General features: G+C 49.1%; 1 protein-coding gene across 1 annotated transcript in view; it reads left to right on the top strand.

Moving 5' to 3' along the window:
* Positions 1–24460, top strand: part of TNKS1BP1 (tankyrase 1 binding protein 1) — a 41807-nt gene that overhangs the window by 4845 nt on the left and 12502 nt on the right. Inside the window, exons 2-6 of the mRNA XM_069979606.1 lie at positions 5982–6053; positions 6720–7134; positions 10131–10986; positions 17456–17796; positions 20440–23290. Of these exons, the coding sequence (XP_069835707.1) occupies positions 6002–6053; positions 6720–7134; positions 10131–10986; positions 17456–17796; positions 20440–23290 (4515 nt within the window). The 5' untranslated portion in view covers positions 5982–6001. The remainder of the gene's footprint in view (positions 1–5981; positions 6054–6719; positions 7135–10130; positions 10987–17455; positions 17797–20439; positions 23291–24460) is intronic.

The following is a 24460-nucleotide window of genomic DNA, read 5'->3' as shown; positions in this document are numbered from 1 at the left end:
TGGTGAGGTGTAGGTGTCCTGGTGGGGTGCAGGTGTCCTGGTGGGGTGCAGGTGTCCTGGTGAGGTGTAGGTGTCCTGGTGAGGTGTAGGTGTCCTGGTGGGGTGCAGGTGTCCTGGTGGGGTGCAGGTGTCCTGGTGAGGTGTAGGTGTCCTGGTGGGGTGCAGGTGTCCTGGTGAGGTGTAGGTGTCCTGGTGGGATGTAGGTGTCCTGGTGAGGTGTAGGTGTCCTGGTGGGGTGCAGGTGTCCTGGTGAGGTGTAGGTGTCCTGGTGGGGTGCAGGTGTCCTGGTGAGGTGTAGGTGTCCTGGTGAGGTGTAGGTGTCCTGGTGGGGTGCAGGTGTCCTGGTGGGGTGCAGGTGTCCTGGTGAGGTGCAGGTGTCCTGGTGAGGTGCAGGCGTCCTGGTGAGGTGTAGGTGTCCTGGTGGGGTGCAGGTATCCTGGTGGGGTGCAGGTGTCCTGGTGGGGTGCAGGCGTCCTGGTGGGGTGCAGGCGTCCTGGTGGGGTGTAGGTGTCCTGGTGGGGTGTAGGTGTCCTGGTGAGGTGGTGTCCTGGTGGGGTGCAGGTGTCCTGGTGGGGTGCAGGTGTCCTGGTGGGGTGGTGTCCTGGTGGGGTGCAGGTGTCCTGGTGGGGTGTAGGTGTCCTGGTGAGGTGGTGTCCTGGTGAGGTGTAGGTGTCCTGGTGGGGTGCAGGTGTCCTGGTGAGGTGCAGGTGTCCTGGTGGGGTGCAGGCGTCCAGCACTTAGTGTAGTTAGAGTTTTAGAGTGTAGACAGAGTTTTGAGGTAGACTGTCTGCAGATGTCCTGGTGGGGTGCAGGTGTCCTGGTGAGGTGCAGGTGTCCTGGTGAGGTGCAAGTGTCCTGGTGGGGTGTAGGTGTCCTGGTGAGGTGCAGGTGTCCTGGTGAGGTGGTGTCCTGGTGGGGTGTAGGTGTCCTGGTGGGGTGTAGGTGTCCTGGTGAGGTGGTGTCCTGGTGAGGTGTAGGTGTCCTGGTGGGGTGTAGGTGTCCTGGTGGGGTGCAGGTATCCTGGTGGGGTGCAGGTGTCCTGGTGGGGTGCAGGCGTCCTGGTGGGGTGTAGGTGTCCTGGTGGGGTGTAGGTGTCCTGGTGAGGTAGTGTCCTGGTGAGGTGTAGGTGTCCTGGTGGGGTGCAGGTGTCCTGGTGAGGTGCAGGTGTCCTGGTGGGGTGCAGGTGTCCTGGTGAGGTGTAGGTGTCCTGGTGGGGTGCAGGTGTCCTGGTGAGGTAGTGTCCTGGTGAGGTGTAGGTGTCCTGGTGAGGTGTAGGTGTCCTGGCGGGGTGCAAGTGTCCTGGTGGGGTGCAAGTGTCCTGGTGAGGTGTAGGTGTCCTGGTGAGGTGTAGGTGTCCTGGCGGGGTGCAAGTGTCCTGGTGGGGTGCAGGTGTCCTGGTGGGGTGCAGGTGTCCTGGTGAGGTGCAGGTGTCCTGGTGGGGTGCAGGTGTCCTGGTGAGGTGCAGGTGTCCTGGTGAGGTGGTGTCCTGGTGAGGTGCAGGTGTCCTGGTGGGGTGCAGGTGTCCTGGTGAGGTGCAGGTGTCCTGGTGGGGTGCAGGTGTCCTGGTGGGGTGCAGGTGTCCTGGTGAGGTGTAGGTGTCCTGGTGGGGTGCAGGTGTCCTGGTGAGGTGCAGGTGTCCTGGTGAGGTGTCCTGGTGGGGTGCAGGCGTCCAGCACTTAGTGTAGTTAGAGTTTTAGAGTGTAGACAGAGTTTTGAGGTAGACTGTCTGCAGATAGTTGTAAGAAGGAAAAGACTGTTGTGCGAGGGCGGTGTAGGGGCCGGATAGGAGCCCTTGCCTATTTAGTAACAGTACTCTGCCGGGATGTGTGTTGAAGGATACTTGAAAGAAGAATCCTCATACTCACATATAGATACATTCATATATCTCACCACCTTCTGCTTACCACCATGTGAGGTAGTACGAGTCCTAGGCCTTTGTCTCTAGGTGGACAAGTGAGTGTCAGTAAGGTGCTTTGGCTCTTAGCATCTTTGCCTTACTGGGGATCAGTCCCTCTGCCTCTCCTTTGGGGGTGACTGTCCTGACTTGAAGAATCCTTGGCGTAGGCAAGCCTTGGTCCTAGTCTTCCAGTTACCCCACATCTGAAGCTTAGGACTGCATAGTGGCTACAGGTCTAGCCTAGACTAGACACTCCTCTCCCTTTTCTTTTGTCCCCCGCTTCTGTCCGTACCCCATAGTCGCTGCCGGGGTGTCGGAGGGTTGTAGTAGTCTTTATCTCTCCACAAGCCGCTTTGTAGCGATATGGTGCCACGGGGAAGCTGTTTAACAGGATGATAAGCGCGGGAGCTCTGAGTCCGTGCTGCTGCTCACATCGCGCTCAGGCCCCGCCCCCCCAGACACTCCTCTCCCTTGACTGGCTAGATCACAACTCACTAACTACAGGAACTAAGGGTAAGAGAGTGCAAGCAGGGTAGAGGGGAGGCACCTGTGATTGGTCAAACATAGCTAAACCTTGAGACACCGCACCTGTACACAGGGGAGAGTGGGACACCTAGTGGCCGGAGTGGAAAACACAGTTGCCAGAACTTGGTGTGACACCTGAGAGAGTTACATTCTGTCAGTGGTTAAAAAAGACTTAGTGACCCCTGTACTGGGACACTGCACCAGAGATTGTACATAGAGTCCTGCAGCTCTGAGGTACCAAGTGTGGGGGGGATCAATGTGGGGAATGGCTGGGGGGGGGGGGGGGGGGTAGGGTGATATAATGGGGGGGGGGATCAATGTGGGGAATGGCTGGGGGGGGGGGGGGGCGGTAGGGTGATATAATGGGGGGGATCAATGTGGGGAATGGCTGGGGGGGGGGCGGTAGGGTGATATAATGGGGGGGATCAATGTGGGGAATGGCTGGGGTGGCGGTAGGGTGATATAATGGGGGGGGATCAATGTGGGGAATGGCTGGGGGTGGCGGTAGGGTGATATAATGGGGGGGATCAATGTGGGGAATGGCTGGGGGGGGGCGGTAGGGTGATATAATGGGGGGGATCAATGTGGGGAATGGCTGGGGGGGGGCGGTAGGGTGATATAATGGGGGGGGGATCAATGTGGGGAATGGCTGGGGGGGGGCGGTAGGGTGATATAATGGGGGGGATCAATGTGGGGAATGGCTGGGGGGGGGGGTAGGGTGATATAATGGGGGGGATCAATGTGGGGAATGGCTGGGGGGGGGCGGTAGGGTGATATAATGGGGGGATCAATGTGGGGAATGGCTGGGGGGGCGGTAGGGTGATATAATGGGGGGAGGGGATCAATGTGGGGAATGGCTGGGGGGGGCGGTAGGGTGATATAATGGGGGGATCAATGTGGGGAATGGCTGGGGGGGGGCGGTAGGGTGATATAATGGGGGGGATCAATGTGGGGAATGGCTGGGGGGGGCGGTAGGGTGATATAATGGGGGGGATCAATGTGGGGAATGGCTGGGGGGGGCGGTAGGGTGATATAATGGGGGGGATCAATGTGGGGAATGGCTGGGGGGGGGGGGTAGGGTGATATAATAGGGGGGATCAATGTGGGGAATGGCTGGGGGGGGGGTAGGGTAATATAATGGGGGGGATCAATGTGGGGAATGGCTGGGGGGGGGTAGGGTGATATAATGGGGGGATCAATGTGGGGAATGGCTGGGGGGGGCGGTAGGGTGATATAATGGGGGGGGATCAATGTGGGGAATGGCTGGGGGGGGGTAGGGTGATATAATGGGGGAGATCAATGTGGGGAATGGCTGGGGGGGGGTAGGGTGATATAATGGGGGGATCAATGTGGGGAATGGCTGGGGGGGGGAGGGTGATATAATGGGGGGATCAATGTGGGGAATGGCTGGGGGGGGGGGGGTGATATAATGGGGGGATCATGTGGGGAATGCTGGGGGGGCGGTAGGGTGATATAATGGGGGGGGATCAATGTGGGGAATGGCTGGGGGGGGGGTAGGGTGATATAATGGGGGGGATCAATGTGGGGAATGGCTGGGGGGGGGGTAGGGTGATATAATGGGGGGATCAATGTGGGGAATGGCTGGGGGGGGGGGTAGGGTGATATAATGGGGGGGATCAATGTGGGGAATGGCTGGGGGGGCGGTAGGGTGATATAATGGGGGGGGGATCAATGTGGGGAATGGCTGGGGGGGGCGGTAGGGTGATATAATGGGGGGGATCAAGGGGGGGGGGGGGAGTTGAGCGTAAGCCCTGTGTTTGCTTTTGCTACAAAAGTTCAGGAAAATGAAGGGAGTGAAACAAACAGAAGTGAATGATGTCAACGCTGCTGGTAAAATGGAAGGACGGAGGGAAATCCCATCTACAAAGAGAGGGAGGACAAAGCTGTAATGGTGGTGCCCGACGCCACAGCTACTGATGCCTCCCCTATGGGGGACACATAACTCTACCATATAGTGGGGCACAGAGGTATGAGGCCTCCCCTGTCATCCCACTGGGGCCCCCACAAGACTAGCATGGGCTGCCAATGCCCCACCCCCCATTCTCTGTTATTTCCTATAATGTGCATAGGGGATAGCTTACTGGGATGAGACCCCCTTTAAGGTAATCAGCCTGTAAGCTGGGAGGCAGAGTGACTAACCGGAGCCAGGAGGATTATGTAACATAGAGACAAGCCCCGGGGGGTCGGGTGAGATCTCGCCCTGCTACACGCAGCACATCTCACCCGCACCAGATTCTGCAATAATTATTGTTTGTTTGTGAAACCTTCCTTGTGCAATAGAAGCCGTATGATAATGCAACCGGATCGTCAGGTTCTTCTCACTGACAAAGCAAAGGAGACTGTGCTGACTTGTAGGACCTCAGGGATGGCACAGCGGCCGTATCACACGCAGGATTCATGGCAGCAGCGGGGTGATACAACATGGCCGATAGCTGACGCTCAACACCCCTGGCAGTATTAAAGGGCCAGTGCAGGATCACTAAGCCTTACAGCGCCCCCATAGTCAGCAGGCTGTGTTCTGTATTGCAGCTCGGTAGTCAGCCACTAAGAAGTCACTGTCCTGATTACGCACTACTTAAGATGTACAAGGCTGAGACACAGATGTGATGGCCGAACCGTCCGATATCTAAGGGGCTGGCCAATCTAATGTCTATGGCGCCTGATGACAGAGAAAAGAGGGATCAGGCATGTTGGTGTCTGGGGCTCCTTCCTTTTTCTTCATTCAGGAGGAACGCTGGGACTTTAGATGGGTCAGCCCGTCCTACAGCTCCCTGTGACCCCGCACCATGGTCCCTGTGACCCCGCACCATGGTCCCTGTGACCCCGCACCATGGTCCCTGTGACCCCGCACCATGGTCCCTGTGACCCCGCACCGTGGTCCCTGTTGTGGCCTTATACGTAGCTGCTGTAAATCCTCAGTAAGTTTGTCCGGAGATGCCGGAGGACGTAACTTGTGTGACCCGACAGGTTGGAATTATCCTTCACGAGAGGCGTAACACTCTGCGATAGAGAAGAACTGCAGGAAAAGCCCCCAGCCCTTATACAGTAACGTCAGTGGGAAAATGAAAGGTTCCGGCTCTTGGAATGCAGTGACACAAAAACAGAAAAATTCCTGTTCCCTCGGAGCCCAGAATAGCTGCCTCCTCCGGGGATTGAAGGGTTAATGGAAGAACAATAGATGAGTTTAGAGTTTCTGATGAATCGATGAACCTCAGCAATAAATAAGTGGTAATTGTGTCCCCGAGGCCGCAGCGATGGAAGACGTGAATCAGCTTTATAAAGGGGCGAGGGGGGAGACTCCATAGACGCAGGCTGTGCAGCTGATATGTGGCCCTTGGGGAGAGGGGCCCCAGTCATGGCTGCTCCGGTGCCCAGTGGTCCGGCCAGATCTGGTGCAGGACTCGGTTACATTGTTAGGTGACACAAGAGGGGGGGCATGGGCAGCGCAGTAGTGGGGGCCCCTCTATGTAGCCGTGATGCAGCTGTAATCTGGTTCTCTCTCCTTCACTGACGCTGCGCTCTCTTTTCTTGGCACCAGGGACACCTCTCAGCATCATCATGTCAGCATCTAACTCACACCAGATCCTGGAGACGATGGAACCCGTGAGAGGTATGGCGTCCACATGAGAAGCTGCAGATCCGGCGTGTTAACACACGAGAACAGGAGAAGGACGTGTTAGATGGAAAACGCCCAATAGTTACTGCGAAACATGTGTGTGAGGGACGTGAGGGAGAAGGCGGCCAGCTGCCTGTTAGCTCACACAATGGGATTGCCGAGGTCCAAACATGCCGTCATCCCCAGCGCTTCCATGTGACTAGAAAATCTGCAGCCAAAAGCTGGAAATTGTGGCTGGAGCTTCGTCCCCGTTGCTCCCCCTGCAGTGCTGTGATTTATTATACGCATAAGGTTCTATAGGGACCAAGCACGCAGGGGCCCACCAGTCCCACCAAAGACGGGTGTACAGGGTGTAGAGTGTAAGATAGGTAGTACTCACCTCCCCCCAATCCCCTCACTCACAGAGTCCTCACTCGTCTTCTCTTCCAGGTCTCGTCTCAATCTACAGGAAATCCAGTCAGCCAATCACTGGCCGAGGCGAGTCACCACTGAAGCCACTGATTGGCTGAGCAGGCATTTCCTGTGTGTCCAGACAAGACCAGGAAGTGGAGATCGGTGGAGTAAGAGAGCAGTGGGGGATCCCCTCACAGAACAGGACGGCGTATCTGCCACATACTTGTATCTCTGACATATTGATATCTATTTCCTGTTTCCCATCAGGTGTAAAACACGTGAAACCTCCCATAAAACCCAAACCCGTGTTGCCTCAACGTCCCAAGGAAATTGCTGCTTCTGGTGCTGAAAATAAGAGCCCCCTGCTGTCCCCAACATGTGGCCCCTGCTCCCCAACTTCCGATATACCATCTGCCCTCAAGATCAGCCAGCTGACGGGACCACAGCCCTACGGGACCAGGAGGACTTCTCTAAAGAGATGGTCCTCCTCTGTGGGAGAAGACGTAAGTGGCGAGAATAACGCGCTGTCACCGCTGGAGAACAAGATTACAGCCCCGCCTCTATCAGCCCCCGTGAGGCCTCCGCCAACCGGGCCGGCCTGGAAAGGGAAAAGTCCTTTCATGTTAACAACTCGAGGATGGGGGGAACAAAGGTCGACTCAATCACGGGATCACAACGAGAGGTGAGGTCTCTTTCATCATTGCTGCAGTCTCTTTTTAGGTCTCATTATACAGGAACTATTAAAGGGGGTTTTAAATCAACTGGTGCCAAAAAGTGTCAGAGATTTGTAATTTACTTCTATTAAAACAAACTCAAGTCTTCCAGTACTTATCAGCAGCTGTATGTCCTGCAGGAAGTGGTGTATTCTCTCCAGTTTGGAGAGCAGGAGAGGTTTTCTATGTGGATTTGCTGCGGCTCTGGACAGTTCCTGACATGGACAGAGGTGGCAGCAGAGAGCACTGTGTCACACTGGAGAGAATACACCACTTCCTGCAGGACTTACAGCAGCTGATAAGTACTGGAAGACTGGAGATTTTTTTTTAAAGAAATAAATTACTAATCTCTGGCACTTTCTGGCAACAGTTAATTTGCAAATAAAAAATTGGGTGAACAATCCCTTTAATGACCAATCCGGCGGATGTACGGCTGGTTATTGGTCGGACACCTCCACGGCCACTGATCTCATATACAATTCAACGGGTTAAAATTCAGTCATGATAAAAAACCACCAGGATCTGCCAATAAAAATCCAAAAGTAAAGAGTCTCTGTTTGCTCTTTGCTCTTCTACCGCAGGACTTTGGTAAATCCACAATTATTTATTAGCTAACAATATTAACCCCTTAAAGGGGGACTCCAGCTTTTTTTTTTTTTCAAATTAACTGGGTTCAGAAAGTTATACAGATTTGTAAATTACTTCTATATAAAATCTCCAGTCTTCCAGTACTTATCATCTGCTGTATGTCCTGTGGTGTATTCTCTCCAGTCTGACACAGTGCTCTCTGCTGCCACCTCTGTCCATGTCAGGAACTGTCCAGAGCAGGAGAGGTTTTCTATGGGGATTTGCTGCTGCTCTGGACAGTTCCTGACATGGACAGAGGTGGCAGCAGAGAGCACTGTGTCAGACTGGAGAGAATACACCACTCCCTGCAGGACATACAGCAGCTGATGAGTACTGGAAGACTGGAGATTTTTTAATAGAAGTAAATTACAAATCTATATAACTTTCTGAAAGCAGTTGAAAGAAAAGTGCCCCTTTAATGTGAGCATCACTGGTGGTGGTCAAATGTGACTGACAGCCGCCATTGTCTGATCACGGCATTGACGGAGTGAAGACGAAGCCCCTGTGTCTCACCATGGTCAGCCCGGCATTGTGATGGGTTGATCCTAATGAAGGTCCCCGGGGCTGTCCTGACATATTACCTGCTGTGGTGGTATTGCCAGCTATACACAGTATATCCTAGTTAGCAGACCTACCAGTTTCGGAGGGATCAGCTAACTATCCCGACTGCCCTGGTGGCTGAAATAACGGCCGGGCGTGTTACACTTCAATATGGCTGATCCTGTTGTTCTCATCTGGGTATCCCCATCTTGTAACAGGAGCCATGTGGGAGTACCTTATGGGACCTGCTCCCTGTTGACCCAGACTTGGGGAGGAGGTGTATCGTCCATCCTGTAACATTGACCTCTATTCATCTTGAGAACAGGGACCCCAGTCTCCTATTAGAATGGAGAGGCGGTCAGTCCATTTATTCTCTACAGGGGCCACAGAAACAGTCAAGTGCAATGTTTGGCCGGCAACTCCTATAGAGGGTGAATGAAGAGGCACAACTGCCTCAGTGTTACAGTCTATCCCCTTCTCGAGATCACGGGGCCCCAGCAGTTGGACCACGTGCGATCAGCTACTTATCCCTTATCCTGTGAATCCTGGGGACAACTCTAAAATCTAGAGAGAAGGGGTCATCTTGGATCCGATTAGAGAGAAGGGGTCATCTCGGATCAGATTAGAGAGAAGGGGTCATCTAGGATCAGATCAGAGAGAAGGGGTCATCTAGGATCAGATTAGAGAGAAGGGGTCATCTAGGATCAGATTAGAGAGAAGGGGTCATCTAGGATCACAGAGAGAAGGGTTCATCTAGGATCCGATTAGAGAGAAGGGGTCATCTAGGATCAGATTAGAGAGAAGGGGTCATCTAGGATCAGATTAGAGAGAAGGGGTCATCTAGGATCAGATTAGAGAGAAGGGGTCATCTAGGATCAGATTAGAGAGAAGGGGTCATCTAGGATCAGATTAGAGAGAAGGGGTCATCTAGGATCAGATTAGAGAGAAGGGGTCATCTAGGATCAGATCGGAGAGAAGGGGTCATCTCGGATCAGATTAGAGAGAAGGGGTCATCTAGGATGAGATTAGAGAGAAGGGGTCATCTAGGATGAGATTAGAGAGAAGGGGTCATCTAGGATGAGATTAGAGAGAAGGGGTCATCTAGGATGAGATTAGAGAGAAGGGGTCATCTAGGATCACAGAGAGAAGGGTTCATCTAGGATCAGATTAGAGAGAAGGGGTCATCTAGGATCAGATTAGAGAGAAGGGGTCATCTAGGATCAGATTAGAGAGAAGGGGTCATCTAGGATCAGATTAGAGAGAAGGGGTCATCTAGGATCAGATTAGAGAGAAGGGGTCACCTAGGATCACAGAGAGAAGGGGTCATCTAGGATGAGATTAGAGAGAAGGGGTCATCTAAGATCAGATCGGAGAGAAGGGGTCATCTAGGATCACAGAGAGAAGGGGTCACCTAGGATCAGATTAGAGAGAAGGGGTCATCTAGGATCAGATCGGAGAGAAGGGGTCATCTAGGATCAGATCGGAGAGAAGGGGTCATCTAGGATCAGATTAGACAGAAGGGGTCATCTCGGATCAGATTAGAGAGAAGGGGTCATCTAAGATCAGATCGGAGAGAAGGGGTCATCTAGGATGAGATTAGAGAAAAGGGGTCATCTAGGATCAGAGGGAAACAACGGCCCTCTTGTCCATGGACGTTGTTGCTTATGCAGTTATCAGTGGATAGCTTTGAGCTATTCATGTCCCCTGAAGACTGTGACTGGTTTCTTCATTGTTTTTCTACTGTTTCTTTCTCCGCTTCCCTGTACTTAATCCCTGTATTTATTTTGGCTTATGTCAGCGAGTCTGCGTCCCAGAAGGCGAGCGCCCGCTCCGTCAGTGAAGATATAGATACACAAGAACGAGGAAGAACCACAAACAAGGAAGATTCTAGAAATGCCAGCAAATTAACTCCAGAGGTGGAGGAAGCTGTAACTCATGTCCACGACTACATCGCCAGTCCTGGAGATGTGAAGGTTGTTTCTTCAGGATCAGCGCAGATTATAGACTATAAGAAACCACTGTCTGCTCCCCAACAATCTCATCCTTATGGCGAAGACAGTAAACATGCCTTACATGACCATAAGGAAGATCTCATGGCAACGTCCATTGGGTCTAAACCCGAGAAAAAGGCTCCAAAAGTTCCTATAAGGGAATCCACAGATGTGCCAAAAAGTGAGACTGAGGAGCAAAATGTCAAAAATGCTAACGTTTACGATACTCAGATTGGTGAGTTTGGGTCAGGGCCTGGACATGTATTACGTAATAATGACATCATTGTAGACCAGCGACACCTAGAAAACACGGACAAGAATCACCAACCAGAAGCCCATGTGGATGCCCCGGACCCCCAACACATTGCAGATGTCACACCCAAAAAGTTTTTACATCCCCCTGATACAGCTTACGGGCAACCAACACAACATCGCGACGAGCCAAAGGACAAACATGTGACCTCAAAACCGTTAGCCCCAAAACCCAAAGAACGGAAAAAGCCATCTGTGCAGTTCACTGTGCCAAATGTAGAGGACAAAGAGGACGGACAAAGACCATTGGACCAGACTGTGCCTGAGCGAGAGGAGAGAGAGACCAAAGAGTACGGACACAAGGAGGATGTGGACGTGAGACGGTGGGACAGAGAGGACGGTGTTGTGGAGGTAAGAGGCCACATGAAATGTTTACTGGTCACTGTGAGTTTTCCCCATAGGGTGCTCCACGTGGCGCCATATTGTGGACATATTTCCCCCTGAAGGTAATACTTCTAAGGGCCCTATTCCACCGGACGATTATCGTTCAGATTATCGTTAAATCCTTTGAATCTAAACGATAATCGTTCGGTTGAAATGCAGTTAACGATTAACGACCGAACGAGAAATCGTTGATCACTATATAAGACCTGGACCTATTTTTATCGTTGCTCGTTCGCAAAACGTTCGCAAATCGTTCGCATTGAATAAGACATCGTTCGGTCGTTCGCAATAGATACGAACGCAATAGCGAATAAATAGCGAAGAAAAACGATCGCAATTACGATCATAAATAACGATTATCGTTTCATGGAAATGAGTAAACGTTTTCAGGTCTTTCGCAATAGCGGTCGTTTGAGATCGTTAATCGTTAATGATTATGCAAACGATAATCGTCCGGTGGAATAGGGCCCTAAGAGAGAACATATTTGTAATGTGGCTCCTGATGGAACAGAACAGGAAACGGGAAACAGAGCTCCACTAGGGTCCTATAGACCTCTATGGTGCTGTAGGCAAGGGAGGCAGTCAAATTGGTTTCTAATGGAGGCCGGAGAGGAGGAGGACACAGTGTAGACTGGAAAGACTATGCTCTTCCCAATCTCTATAGCAACACTGGTGTAGGATCGGGGTTCAGCTTCTCCCCGGCTTTACGTAGACTGTGAGGAAGAGGCAGGATCACAACTCCAAGTGAAAGCTATACCCAACATGGTGTTTTCTCTATTCACATGGAGTCCAGGCTCTGTCTCCTGCGCCCAAGAGGATTGGGAGGGCTAGAAGACTCTCGCAGTGGTGCGGCCTCAGGCTTTGGGATTGAGGTTAATAACATTGTGTAATGTTAATATTATAATGAGTAACAGAAATGATCCCAGGAAGCTTCAGGCCTGGAGCCCAATGATCCTGCACCACTGGGAGAGTCACACAAAACATACTGATATAGTCCTGCCAACACCGGGCACATGGGGGGGGGATTACAGGGTCCCGTCAGGTCACCCCCCCATGACCCCATTCTACCCTGGGACGTGTAGTGCAGATCCGCTGGTTGTTGGTTTATTTTCTTGTCTTTGTAATAAAAAAGTAAATTGGGAAAAAGATGAAACTCCAGCCAGGAGCCAGGGAAACAATGTAACTTATAAGAGACTTACTCATTGTAGTTCGCCCATGCACCCCCTGGTGGTGAATGGGGGGACTGAGCCGCTCCGTCTGTGGATTTGCCTGAAGAACATTGTAACATTGCAGAGAACTGAATGCAGGGCATGTATTATAGATGTATAGTGTGCGGCCGCGGCTCAGCTGGGGGGAACCTTCTGGAGTTAGCGACAGGGGGTGCACTGTGAGGTGTCTGACCGGCCCCACTGTAATATCAGCCCATATTCTGCATTGGAATCCAGGAACTTCAGGTTCTAGTCCCCATTGTTACTCTATGGCGGTTTTGCATACGGTCAGTTCTGCGTTTCCCTATTCGGTAGGATTAGTTCTCTCTGTGAAGGACTTATCATTTTTCCATGCATTCTTATCTGACATATGTTCATTTATTAACTTTGCACTGCAGTGACTTTGTTACATTGGAATGTATTACATAGACCATGTGTACATGTGCCGGAGGAGCCATACATCTGGGTGTATACAGTGTAAGGAGAAGACAATACAGGTGGTCTGTCATCTATATACAGCATTCCGGAGACAGAGTTTGGGGACATTAAAGTCAATGGGCAGATGCTCCTCAGTACATCAGCATCACTTCTGAAAACATGATGTAAACTGGGACTAAGAAGACTTGATCACCCACCTTTATGTCCTTATTGGCTTGTATGTGGGTAGATGGCGCTCGGTCTTAGACTGGGTTCACACTGCATTTTTGCTATCCGTTTTTTTCTGTTTTATGCAAAAAAAAAAAAAAAAAAAAAAAGATAAAAAACGGATGCATTTGACTTCCATAAAAAAGGATCAAAACATATGTATATTTTTAGGGTACACAAAAATATGGTGGACCAAGTTTTTGTCCACCATGGGATGTGTTTTCAGCCTCTTTTATTCATAATGGAAGTCAATGGAGAAACGGATGCGCACAAATGCATATGTTTTTTGCATAAAATGGATGGAGAAAACGGATTGCAACAACGCAGTGTGAACCCAGACTTACCAGGGTATCATTACTGCTTCTTGCGGTAAGAGTTGTATTTTTTTCCTAGTGTTGCAAGGAAGTTTCTTTAATAAATTCCTCTAAGCCCTCAGCTAAGCTTTAAAACGTCCGAGGCCTTTCATGTTGTTAGTGCGGACATCAACACTGATTTGGCTTTTGGGGTTTGAACACCCACCAGAACGTGCAGAAAGGTGACAACTTTATTTTACCCCATAAAAACGGGGGTCCGCTCAGAAGAAAACGACAAAGAGCTGTAAAAAATATGGGGGTCCCATTCAACTAGAGGAGAGAAGCCGAGCTGCAAGAGTGAAAGGGAAAAGGACAGTGCTCGATGAGAACCAGACATGACCAAAGTTATCTGGGGATCAACCAAAATAGAGGACGATGGCGAGAGACGTCTCCTGACCCTCCAGAAGTTAGAGGCAGGTCTGTAAAAGAAATCAGTCTCAGAGTCTGGGAATCTCGTCAATATTTCTGGTTCATTGAGGAGAACCTCTTATGGCTCCTTCCTAAGGATGGGCCTGTTAGTGAATAGTCACGCATGGGAAGTCTCTTTACAAGGTTACATCTTGGGTGAGGATGCAACTTCCTAGTGTTGAGTGGAGTTACCAAACTGTTCACATTTGGCAATGTTCTCCGATCCCAAACGATCAGCATTTGACTTCTGGCGTCTTGAGAAGTTGGATGCCGCCCTAGTGAGTCCTGGAAAACATGGTTACAGCCATAGGCTGTACCCATGTTCTTTCGGCAGCCCAAGGGCAGCATCGAAATGCTCCAGTAGTCAAATGCCAACCAGTGTGGCAACACTTCTCTACACTAGTAACGTGATGTCAGCGGCTGCACAGTCCTGAGAGGAATGAGATGGGTGACCAGGTAAAATATAATAGAAGACAACCGGCAGGGAAGGTAAGGGGTAGTCATTGGCTTCATTCAATGGTTTCTCCATTCCAAATCTTGCAAGTAAGCAAAATAAATCCAAGTCGAAGTGAAGACTACCAAACGTGAGTTGTTGCTTTTCTAAACACTATACACTCACATGAATATGGACATATGTCAAGTCAGTACAGGATACACTATATATGAAGTTCTCCATTCTCTTCTCCATTGACCTCTGGGGCTGAAGCTGTTTTTAGTCTTCGTTATAACCCTCGCCACTCTACTTTAACCTGCCAGGGGCCGTCAATCTGCTAGTAAATCAGTACAAAGTTCAGTCAACTGAGAAATCAAATCTTGTGGCCTCCGTGAGATAATTCCTATAGTGTAGTAACAGCGATATCCGAGTGCCGCGGCCAGGAGATGTGTGCTCAAGGTGGACTGTAAAACCAGTTCTCCGGGTTGTAGAGTGATGACGCGAGCCCCTTATCGGCCGCCATAGTATGATCTGTATCGTCGTTTCACTATCTTCAGAAGGACCATGAGGGTTCCCTGTGACCTTACCAGTAACTACATGTATAAAATACTTTCATTCTCAGCCGGATCCACCAGAAAAGTTACGAGACTGTCATGTATCTTGTAGAGTTCCAGATATAGAATGGAGACTGGAGGACGTGACCTGGCACATATCCCCTCCAAAAGGAAAAGGGGCCCTTTGAACGTCCCCTATATGTGCTGTGTATGGCGGGGGTGAAAAGCCAAAGCTGTCAGAGAGAGCTCGTCTATATCCATATCACTGACCCAGAGCAGACAGATGCTCACCTCTCCTCGTTCCTGCAGCTTTCAGGCCTTCTTACTCTTGGGTACTGACACCACCCCGACCCCAGACGCGGACGCTCATCGTGGTTTCAGAGTTAATGATGCAGTTAGTTATTTAGATATCATCTTATGTGATTATTAGTATTATTAATGAGGACCTGTCCCCCCCGTGCCGGGGTAACAGGCTCCTGACCCCAAGCTAGATCCCCTTATACTTACCTGAGTCCGGCTCCATTCATTCTCTATGGACGCCGGACCTATCTCCAGAGCGCGCGCGTCGGCTTCTGACCAGGATATCTCCGTCCCGGGACCGGCTCCGGCAGCGGGACTCAGCGAGATGAGGGAAGTATAAGGGGATCTAGCTGGGGGTCGGGAGCCTGTCACCCCGGCACGAGGGGTGACAGGTCTCCTTTAGGCTGGGTTCACACTACGTATATTTCAGGCAGTATTGTGGTCCTCATAGCAACCAAAACCAGGAGTGGATTAAAAACACAGAAAGGCTCTGATCACACAATGTTGAAATTGAGTGGATGGCCGCCATATAACAGTAAATAACGGCCATTATTACAATATAACAGCCGTTGTTTTAAAATAACAGCAAATATTTGCCATTAAATGGCGGCCATCCACTCAATTTCACCATTGTGTGAACAGATCCTTTCTGTGTTTTTAATCCACTCCTGGTTTTGGTTGCTATGAGGACCACAATACTGCCTGAAATATACGTAGTGTGAACCCAGCCTTAGGCTATGTTCACACTGCGTATGATTCCGTCCGTAGATCGTACGTCGCCGTACATGTGCAGCTGAAACTACGGCCGTGGGAAAAACTAGACATGCGGCCGGATGCGTACGAACCGCGAACATACGCCCGTAGTACAGTTCTGCTTCCCTAGCTTGATTCGAAGCGATCTGAGGCAGGTCATTTACTTGGAAATCTTCGCCCCGTAAACCACACAGAACCTTTTGGATCGAAAAATCAAGTTCAATTTGGAAATCCACGGCCGTGAGTTTCAACATTTCCGTCCTCAAACAATGGTCTTGTTCATTTTTCACGGCGCCGTATACGATCCGGCCGTAAGCTCATACGTAGTGTGCACTGTGCGGCCGTATATCGTATACTTTCAAGCGAACGCATCAACCTCAAAACTACGTGTGTATATTCACGGTTCGCACTGCGGACGGAATCATACGCAGTGTGAACATAGCCTTAAGATGTATAAGGGTATTATTTAGGTAGGGTATTGGTGAACTTCTGGGGGTAACAGGAAGTCTAAGGAATGGCATTGGCTAGAGACAAGGGGGACATGTATGACAGTGTTATGGCACTATGTGGAGGGTATTGTTTTTATACTATATGGAGGTATTATTTAGGAATATTATGGTAATACTATATTGTAGCATTATTTGGATAGTATATAGAGGTATTATTTAGGAATATTATGGTGGCACTATGTGGAGGGTATTGTTTGGATACTATATGGAGTTATTATTTTGGAATATTATAGTAATGTTATGTAGCACTATGTTGTAGTATTATTTAGATACTATATGGAGGTATTATTTAGGAATATTATGGTAATGTTATGTAGCACTATGCTGCAGTATTATTTGGATACTATATGGAGGTATTATTTAGGAATATTATAGTAATATTTTGGTGGCACTATTGTAGTATTGTTTGGATTCTGATTTATTTAGCTAGTATATAGAAGTATAAACATTGATATCACAAGATCGTCTGTCTGTAATGGCGAGCAGGTGCGCCCCACCTTAATCTTTGCCCAGGGCCATATCTTATATTAAAACCAGTTCTGCCAGTTTCGCTGCCAGAGGTGACAACGCCAGACGTGTCTGCTACTGTGGATCAGTGCGGTGCTCTCTGGGTGACAGAAATGCAGGAAAGGTTGGCACTGCCAGTCTCCCCATACAGTGGAAAAAAACAGTGTTTGGGCCAAATGTTGCACATATGAGGCCGCTGAGCTGCTTTTTCCAACATATGGATATTAACAACTCCCATCATGCCTGGACAGCTAATGCTTTGGACTTGGCTGTCCAAGCATGATAGGAAATGTAGTTTTGCAACAGCTGGAGGGCCGCAGTTTTGAGACCCTTGCCCTAGATGTAGAGTATTGTTACTGGTTGTCAGGGTGTCAATGGTCTCTGCAGATTTTCATATGATATAATACAATTTTCCTATGATGTTCCTTCACATTCGACCCAGGGTATATTATAACCGACATTATTTAATGCATTTAATCTACTAGGGATTCATCAGAACAGAATGACGGTGAACGTCTGACCTCGTCTCAGGGTGACTTTATCTCCTCTCATTCTGACCTCATCTTGGAGGTGGAGAGCAGCCCTCACAGCGGTGCCATGCTTGGCCAACCATGAAGACTTTTCTCAGGAATACCGATGGTTGGCCATAGCATTGCACCAATGAAATAAAATAGAATCAAACTACCATCCACTGTGATGGCCGTTCTCCACCCGATTATTTGGCACAACGTGGGGGTAATCTTATTTCTGTATTAAATCTCTGCAGAAAGAAGAGAAACCAGAACCATCAGTGGGAATAGAAGAGCCACCAAGTTTGGTGAGGACACAAACATCCAGCTATACGATGACGGCAGGTGAGGGGATTTCTAGGGTAGACACAGATGTCCATGGACCAGACTCCCATCCTAAAGACATTACGCTGCATTCCTCTCCCCACACTACTGAACTGTATGAAAAAGCTGAGTGTGACACCAAACAAGCTGAAGACAAGGACCACGACCACAGAGACGTCTATAAGAGGCGCCCGGAAGTAGAACCGGCAGGAAAGAACAGGGACTATGTGCCCCATTTTACTTGTACACCCACCGATTCTCCTGCAGCACCAAGGTAACCAGTTCTTCTTTAAAATGTGTTTTTGGTTCTAAAAAATACATCGTAACATTGAGGAGTTTGTCCAGGCAAAGTTATGTGGTGGCAAAACACAGGCATATTGCCCCCCACACCCCATAAGTGTTTACTTGATATTGCCCCCCACGCCTCTTTACACCTGGTCTCTGTTGTAGCAGTTTTTCTTGGATCTGAGATATGACATCACAGGCCCAGCCAGCCAACCAGTGGCCACAACGTTGTCCAACCTCACTTACTGATTGGCTGAGCAAGCCTGTGACATCATTTATATTAAAAACTTTTCATGGATAATCCCTTTAAAGGGTTTTCCTAAGGCAGGGGAGAGGCTGGGGGCAAGGGAGAGGCTGGGGGGCAGGGGAGAGGCTGAGAATGCGGGAGGGAGAGGCTGAGGGTCAGGGGAGACGCTGGGGGGCAGGGGAGAGGCTGAGGGTTAGGTGGAGAGGCTAGGGGGGCAGGGGAGAGGCTGGGGGCAGGGGAGACGCTGGGGGGGGGGCAGGGGAGAGGCTGGGGGGCAGGGGAGAGGCTGAGGGGGTAGGGGAGAGGCTGAGGGGGTAGGGGAGAGGCTGGGGGGCAGGGGAGACGCTGGGGGGGGCAGGGGAGAGGCTGGGGGGCAGGGGAGAGGCTGGGGGGGGCAGGGGAGCAGCTGAGGATGCAGGGGGGCCGGGGGGCGGGCAGACGCTGTGGGGCAGGGGGGAGAGGCTGGGGGGGAGACGGGGCGGCCAGGAGCAGGATGGGCAGGCAGGCTGGTTCCCTCCCCCTATGCAGCGCCGAGGTCCGGGGTGCAGGGCAGGGGTTGAGCTTCCGGCACACACAGTCTGACAGAGGCCGGAAGCTCACAGCTGCAGCCCCGCGGTCCCGGATCTTCTCTCCTGCTCGGCGATGACGTCACATCACGTGACCGCCGCCGAGCAGGAGAGAAGATCCGGGACCGCGGGGCTGCATGGGGGGAGGGAACCAGCCTGCCTGCCCATCCTGCTCTCGGCCGCTCCGTCACCCCCCCCCCCCCCCCCCGGCACGGACTAGGCACCCGTGGGCCGTGTTTTTTTGTTTTTTTTAAATAAAAAAAAAAAGTGTTCCCTGCGGGTGCCGCCCATTCCTGATAACATTTAACTGGACTCACAATGGATCAGGGTAATAGAATCGATTTTTATTGTCTTGGATAGAAAAGAATGTGGCCCTGGTGGACGGCCGTATTTACAGACTGCAAAATCGGTAAAAGAAGACAAACCTGAAAGTCCTGCACAGTATACGTTATCTACAAAACAATCTGGTGTGAAGAGTGCGCTATGTCAGGGGAGATGCTGTTATATGGAGGGACCCCTCACATATTAATCGTAACTCTTATCTGTAGAAAATTTCCTCTCACGTGTCCAGGTCTCCACTGCTCAACACATCCTGACCTCCACCTCAACAGATGAGGAAATGCCGGCTCAGCCAATCACTGGCCACAGCCAAGACCTTTCTAAGACAGCCATTGGCTGATCAGGCAATTCCTTGACCAGGACTGGGAGCAGTGAACTAGGGGACCTGGTACCATCAAACCAGTTTTATTCTTTCTTTAAAGAGGTATTTCATCCTTTGCATAAAAAGTAATATAATATATAATGCTGTCAGGATGGTGCATCTCCGTCAGGTTCCCCGATATTCTCTCTTCTTCCTGATTCTGAGATGAGCACTGGGGAGGAGGACCGACCACCCCGGCCAATCAGTGGCAGACATAGGATATGGCAAGACAGTGACTGGCCGAGGCGACTGGTCCTGCTTCCAAGCACTTGTATCAGAATCAAGAAAAAAAAGAAGAGAGGATCAGAGGACCAGACAGAGGCCAACAGGAGCCAAAGTAAGTAAGTCTTTTGGATACCCACTGGGGCTAGAATACCCTTTTAAACAAGCCTGGCCCCTGAAATAAAATTCCTAAATGCCGATCCCTTTAAGATTAGGCTAGGACTACACTTTGGTCATGTGGTGCTGGATTGTGACATCGCATTTAATGATTGGTAATGTGTAACTTGTGACATGATGCGAAAGCAACACAACAGTCATTCAAATTACAACTATAAGGAATCTTTAGTCACAGGTCACAACTTTTCCAGCATTTACCTCAATCCTCGTTGCGACTGTGGCCTCCTTGTGACCTGTACTGCTATATCAATACAGGTCGTCGTATAGCCCTAGCCTAAGTTTTTAGTATACAGAGACCCCAGCTTAGACTTACATGGTGGAGTGGGGGTCAACTATAAAACCCACAAACTGTGATGGGAATGTTGAATCTGTGTCCCTTACTACGGGAGAACCAATGAACACAACCACCCCCACCACCCCACACACACACAGTGAATCCCTACGCCTACACTGAGATGGGCGAGGCCTTCCATAATTCTGAGGTTTGTCGAGTTATTTGTCTCCAGCATCTTCAGACACGTTGAAGGAGTTTGCCAATCTTACTATAAAGGTGACCTTTGTTTTGCCGATCTTCATCCATAACGCTACCATCAAAGTTATCATTACCACCGATGCCAGTCAACAATGGCGCTCCTTGTGTCAGAATAATACAAGAGTCTGATTACTTTTTATACGTTTTTGTATTCCATACTTATACGCCTTATTGGTTTCATATTTTAGATCAGAACATGACATTGATGCTTATCCCGCACAAGACTTGGGAACATCTTATATTCATCATTATGGATCCACAGCAGATCAGTCACAATTTCCTGAAAATACAGATAGAAAGGAACCACCGCACATGACTACAGAATCCCAACCAGCTGACAAGCTTCCTTCCTGGGAAATAAGTACTCATTTAGAGGAACTTCATCCCTCAAGAGCTCCGTCTCAGCCACAGGAAGAGCTGACTCAGGGGAATTATCAACCAAAGACTTCTATGTCAGGTCCTGGTTACCTCAAGGACTTGACGTCTTCCAAATATGAAGAATTTCATTCAAGTAATTTCGACAATACAGCTTACAGAGTTATTCAGCCAATGGAGTCAAGTGATGGAAGTGACCACAAAGATGGAATTCAGTACTATAATACTTACTCACAGGATGGAGAAAAACCAAAACACGTGGCTGACGAGTCAGAGGAAAGTCATCCTTCACATGGTCACCAAGAAGAAGCAATGTATGGACACGCACAGTCTGAGGAACCAGTTGACACATATGTACAATCAGAAGAACCACCACAAACATTTTCACAATCAGAGGAGGAAAGCCATAAGTACACAGCATTAAAGAAACCCAAGTATGAGCCAGAAAAAATAGCTCACACATATCAGCAACTAGAGGAGCCAGACCACCACAATATACAGTCAGATGAAGAAAGCCATGGAGATGTGGTCCTGAAGAGAGCAATATATGAGTGGGATCAACCAGAGAAGCTACATCAAAAATATCAGCTACCAGAGGAGCCTGGTCACCCCAATATACCATCAGAAGAGGAAAGCCATGGAGATGTAGTGCTACAGAAAACAAGGTATGGGTACGATAAAGAAGTAAAATTAGCTCACACATATCAGGACCAAGATGAGGAAGACCAGCCTGATATACTATCACAAGAGGACAGCCATGGAGATGTAATGCTAAAGAAATCAAGATACGGGTATGATGAACAAGTAAAGTTCGCTTACACATATCCGCACCAAGAGGAGGAAGACCACCCAAATATACCATCAGATGAAGAAGGCCATAAGGATGTAGTGCTGAAGAAAGCAAGGTATGGGTACGATGAACAAGTAAAGTTAGCTCACACCCACCATCAATTGGAGCAGCCAGATGACCCCAACATACAATCAGATGAGGAAAGTCCTGAGTGGGCAGTATTAGAGAAAGCAAGGCATGGGTACGATGAGTCAGAAAAATTAGCTCATTCATATCAGCAATCGGAGGAGCCAGACCAACCCAATATACCGTCACAAGAGGACAGCCATGGGGATGTGGCACTAAAGAGATCAAGGAATGGATGTGATGAACAAGTGAAGTTAGCTCACACTTATCAGCACCAAGAGAAGCCAGACTACCCCAATATACAGCCAGATGAGGAGAGCCACAAGGATGTAGTACTAAAGAAAGCAAGGTATGGGTATGATGAACATGTAAAGCTGGCTTACACATACCAGCAACCAGAAGAACCAGATATAATGAAATCAGAGAATACATGTGATCAGCCAGAGAAGATCCATCATACATATGAGCAACCAGAGCTAGTTCACCACAACATCAAGTCTGAAGATTTAGCTCATAGATATGAACTATCGAGGACGCCAACCCTGACATATGACCAATCAGAAATAACTGATTATACATATGATCACTTAAAAAAGTCATATCCCCAGGAAACAGAACCCACGAGGCCAGAAAAACTATATGAAAACCAAGAGGAAACATTAGTAAGGTATTCACAACCTGAGGATCCACAAGAAAGGATCATTCCCCATGTCCAATCAGATGAGTCCTACTATCAACAAACGCCACCACAGGAGGCAGCTAGTGGAAACTATTTATCAGAACAAATAGCTCCAAGTGAAAGCCCATCAGGACAGCCACATTACCAACAAACTCAATCTGAAGATCCAGATTACCAACAAAATCAATCCAAGAGGCCAAACTACCAACAAACTCAAATTGACGAGCCAGAATACCAACAGGAGCAATCCAAGAGGCCAAACTACCAACAATCTCAATCTGAGGAGCCAGGTTACCAACAAGACAAGTCACATAACCAACAAGAACATTCCGAGGAGACACCTTACCATCACAAGCTCCCAGAGGAGTTACATTACACACAGGCAAAATCAGAAGACCTAGATTTCAGGCATACACATCCAGAAAACTTGGAGCATCAAGATAAAAGCTCAGAGCAATCTCATACAGGAAGGTATCATTCAGAAGAGGAAGTCCAGACACCAGAGGGGAAACCTAGGATGTCTGAGCAAAACAGAGTTAGATTAGAGCAGGGATATATGGACTTCCATGGTGTAGAGTCAGAAACTTCAGCAGAGCAAGAAAAAGCAGAGAAAAGACCCGAAATGTACTTGAAGCAGCACCAGAGACACGGTTCTCCAGAAGATTACCACCACAAAGATGATTCAACATCTGAGACCTACCATAAAGATCAACTATCAAAAGAGCAAGACCTTAAATACGCACAGCAAGAACAGCCAAACACTTTAGATACGCAAACCGTAGAACCAAAAACTAGAGACGTTCAACCAGAGCAGCAGGAGCAGAAAGATGTTAACGTAACTGATGGACAATCAGAGAATTCACAAGAGGATCGGGCAGAGGACAGACTGCACAAACAGATTTACACTGAAAAAACTATAAATGGACACTGTGAACGTGAAGAATCGGAGGATGGTGAAGAAAGGCTGGACGGACAGAAATTATCAGATCAAAAGAATGAAGAAAGTCCAGGGGAGATGGAGTCAGACACAGAGGAAACTCCAGAAGAAGCTAATTTTGACTTTCTAGAGGTAAGAGCCCCATCCATTTACACTTAATTGTGTCTTTATTACAGCTTCAGACAACTAAGAGGGTGTTCAGTGCCGTATAACAACCATGAGCAGGTGGGCTACAACTAAACTTGGGCATAATATTAGCTGAACATGATTTTGATGGGATCTGCTAACACCTTATGTGTACGCGGCCCCTGATATCGGAGAGAGAAGAAGTGGGTGGATAGATTTCACCATGTCCAATGCTTTTCTTCTCAGAGGCATATGACATTGCCAGAGGGGCTTGGGGGACCAGTGGTCCCTGGGCAGTGGTCTTCTTACATCACTTCATTCAGAATATCCATGGGCCAAGCCTAGTAAGCGTCTGACCAACAGAAGGTAATGACCTTTAGGAACAGTCAGTAGCGATCCATTTCATGACCAAAAACTGTGATCAGCCTACATTATTTTGAGGAGTAAAACCCATTGACGGCTTTATCATATGTGGCGACTGAATAACTCTCGGGTGCAGATCCATTGTAGGCCATGGCGGGAAAGGGCATATGCTGGATGGTAGGAAGAAGCAGTATTGTCAGGATGAGGGCCGAATCCCTTCTGGGCTTTCTGGCATTGCTGCAATGTTGACATACTCTGCCCGCAAACACAGAGCTAACGTATGGATCAGGCCATTCTCTAGTATTAAGATCTGATATCATGTAATCTGAGGGGAGGAGGTCTCCTATAGACTCTCACCATCACACATTTGGTAAAGGGCCAATAATAGAGGGCACATAAGGTACCCCAAAGTAAAGGTAGAGACATCAACTCAGATAAAATCTTATAGCATTTCCAACTACAGATATTATAGATTTACACACCCTGCCAGGTAAACACCTTCAAGAATACCTCTTATCATATGTAAGCCCCACAGAAATGTTTGCCATTGTCCATGGGCGTTCTGGTTGTGGTGACTGGACTGGAGGTTCTAGTGATCCTGTGTGTAAACAGGCCCTTAATCCTAGATAGATGACATATTGGATGATGATACTTCAGGTCCTTAAAGCTTTTCTTAGCCGTCGGAGAACTTCTTTAAGTCTGTATGTCTAAACTGTGCTTGGTCCTAATGTATTTGTATGCTACAGTACATTCATGGGTCCACCTTGGCCTTAATGATTTGTAAAAAGTGAAACACAAGATGAAAATGGAAGT

This window comes from Dendropsophus ebraccatus, chromosome 8 (assembly GCF_027789765.1).
Source record: "Dendropsophus ebraccatus isolate aDenEbr1 chromosome 8, aDenEbr1.pat, whole genome shotgun sequence".
In the NCBI taxonomy this organism is placed as follows: domain Eukaryota; kingdom Metazoa; phylum Chordata; class Amphibia; order Anura; family Hylidae; genus Dendropsophus; species Dendropsophus ebraccatus.
This window is presented reverse-complemented; position numbering and strand designations above follow the sequence as displayed.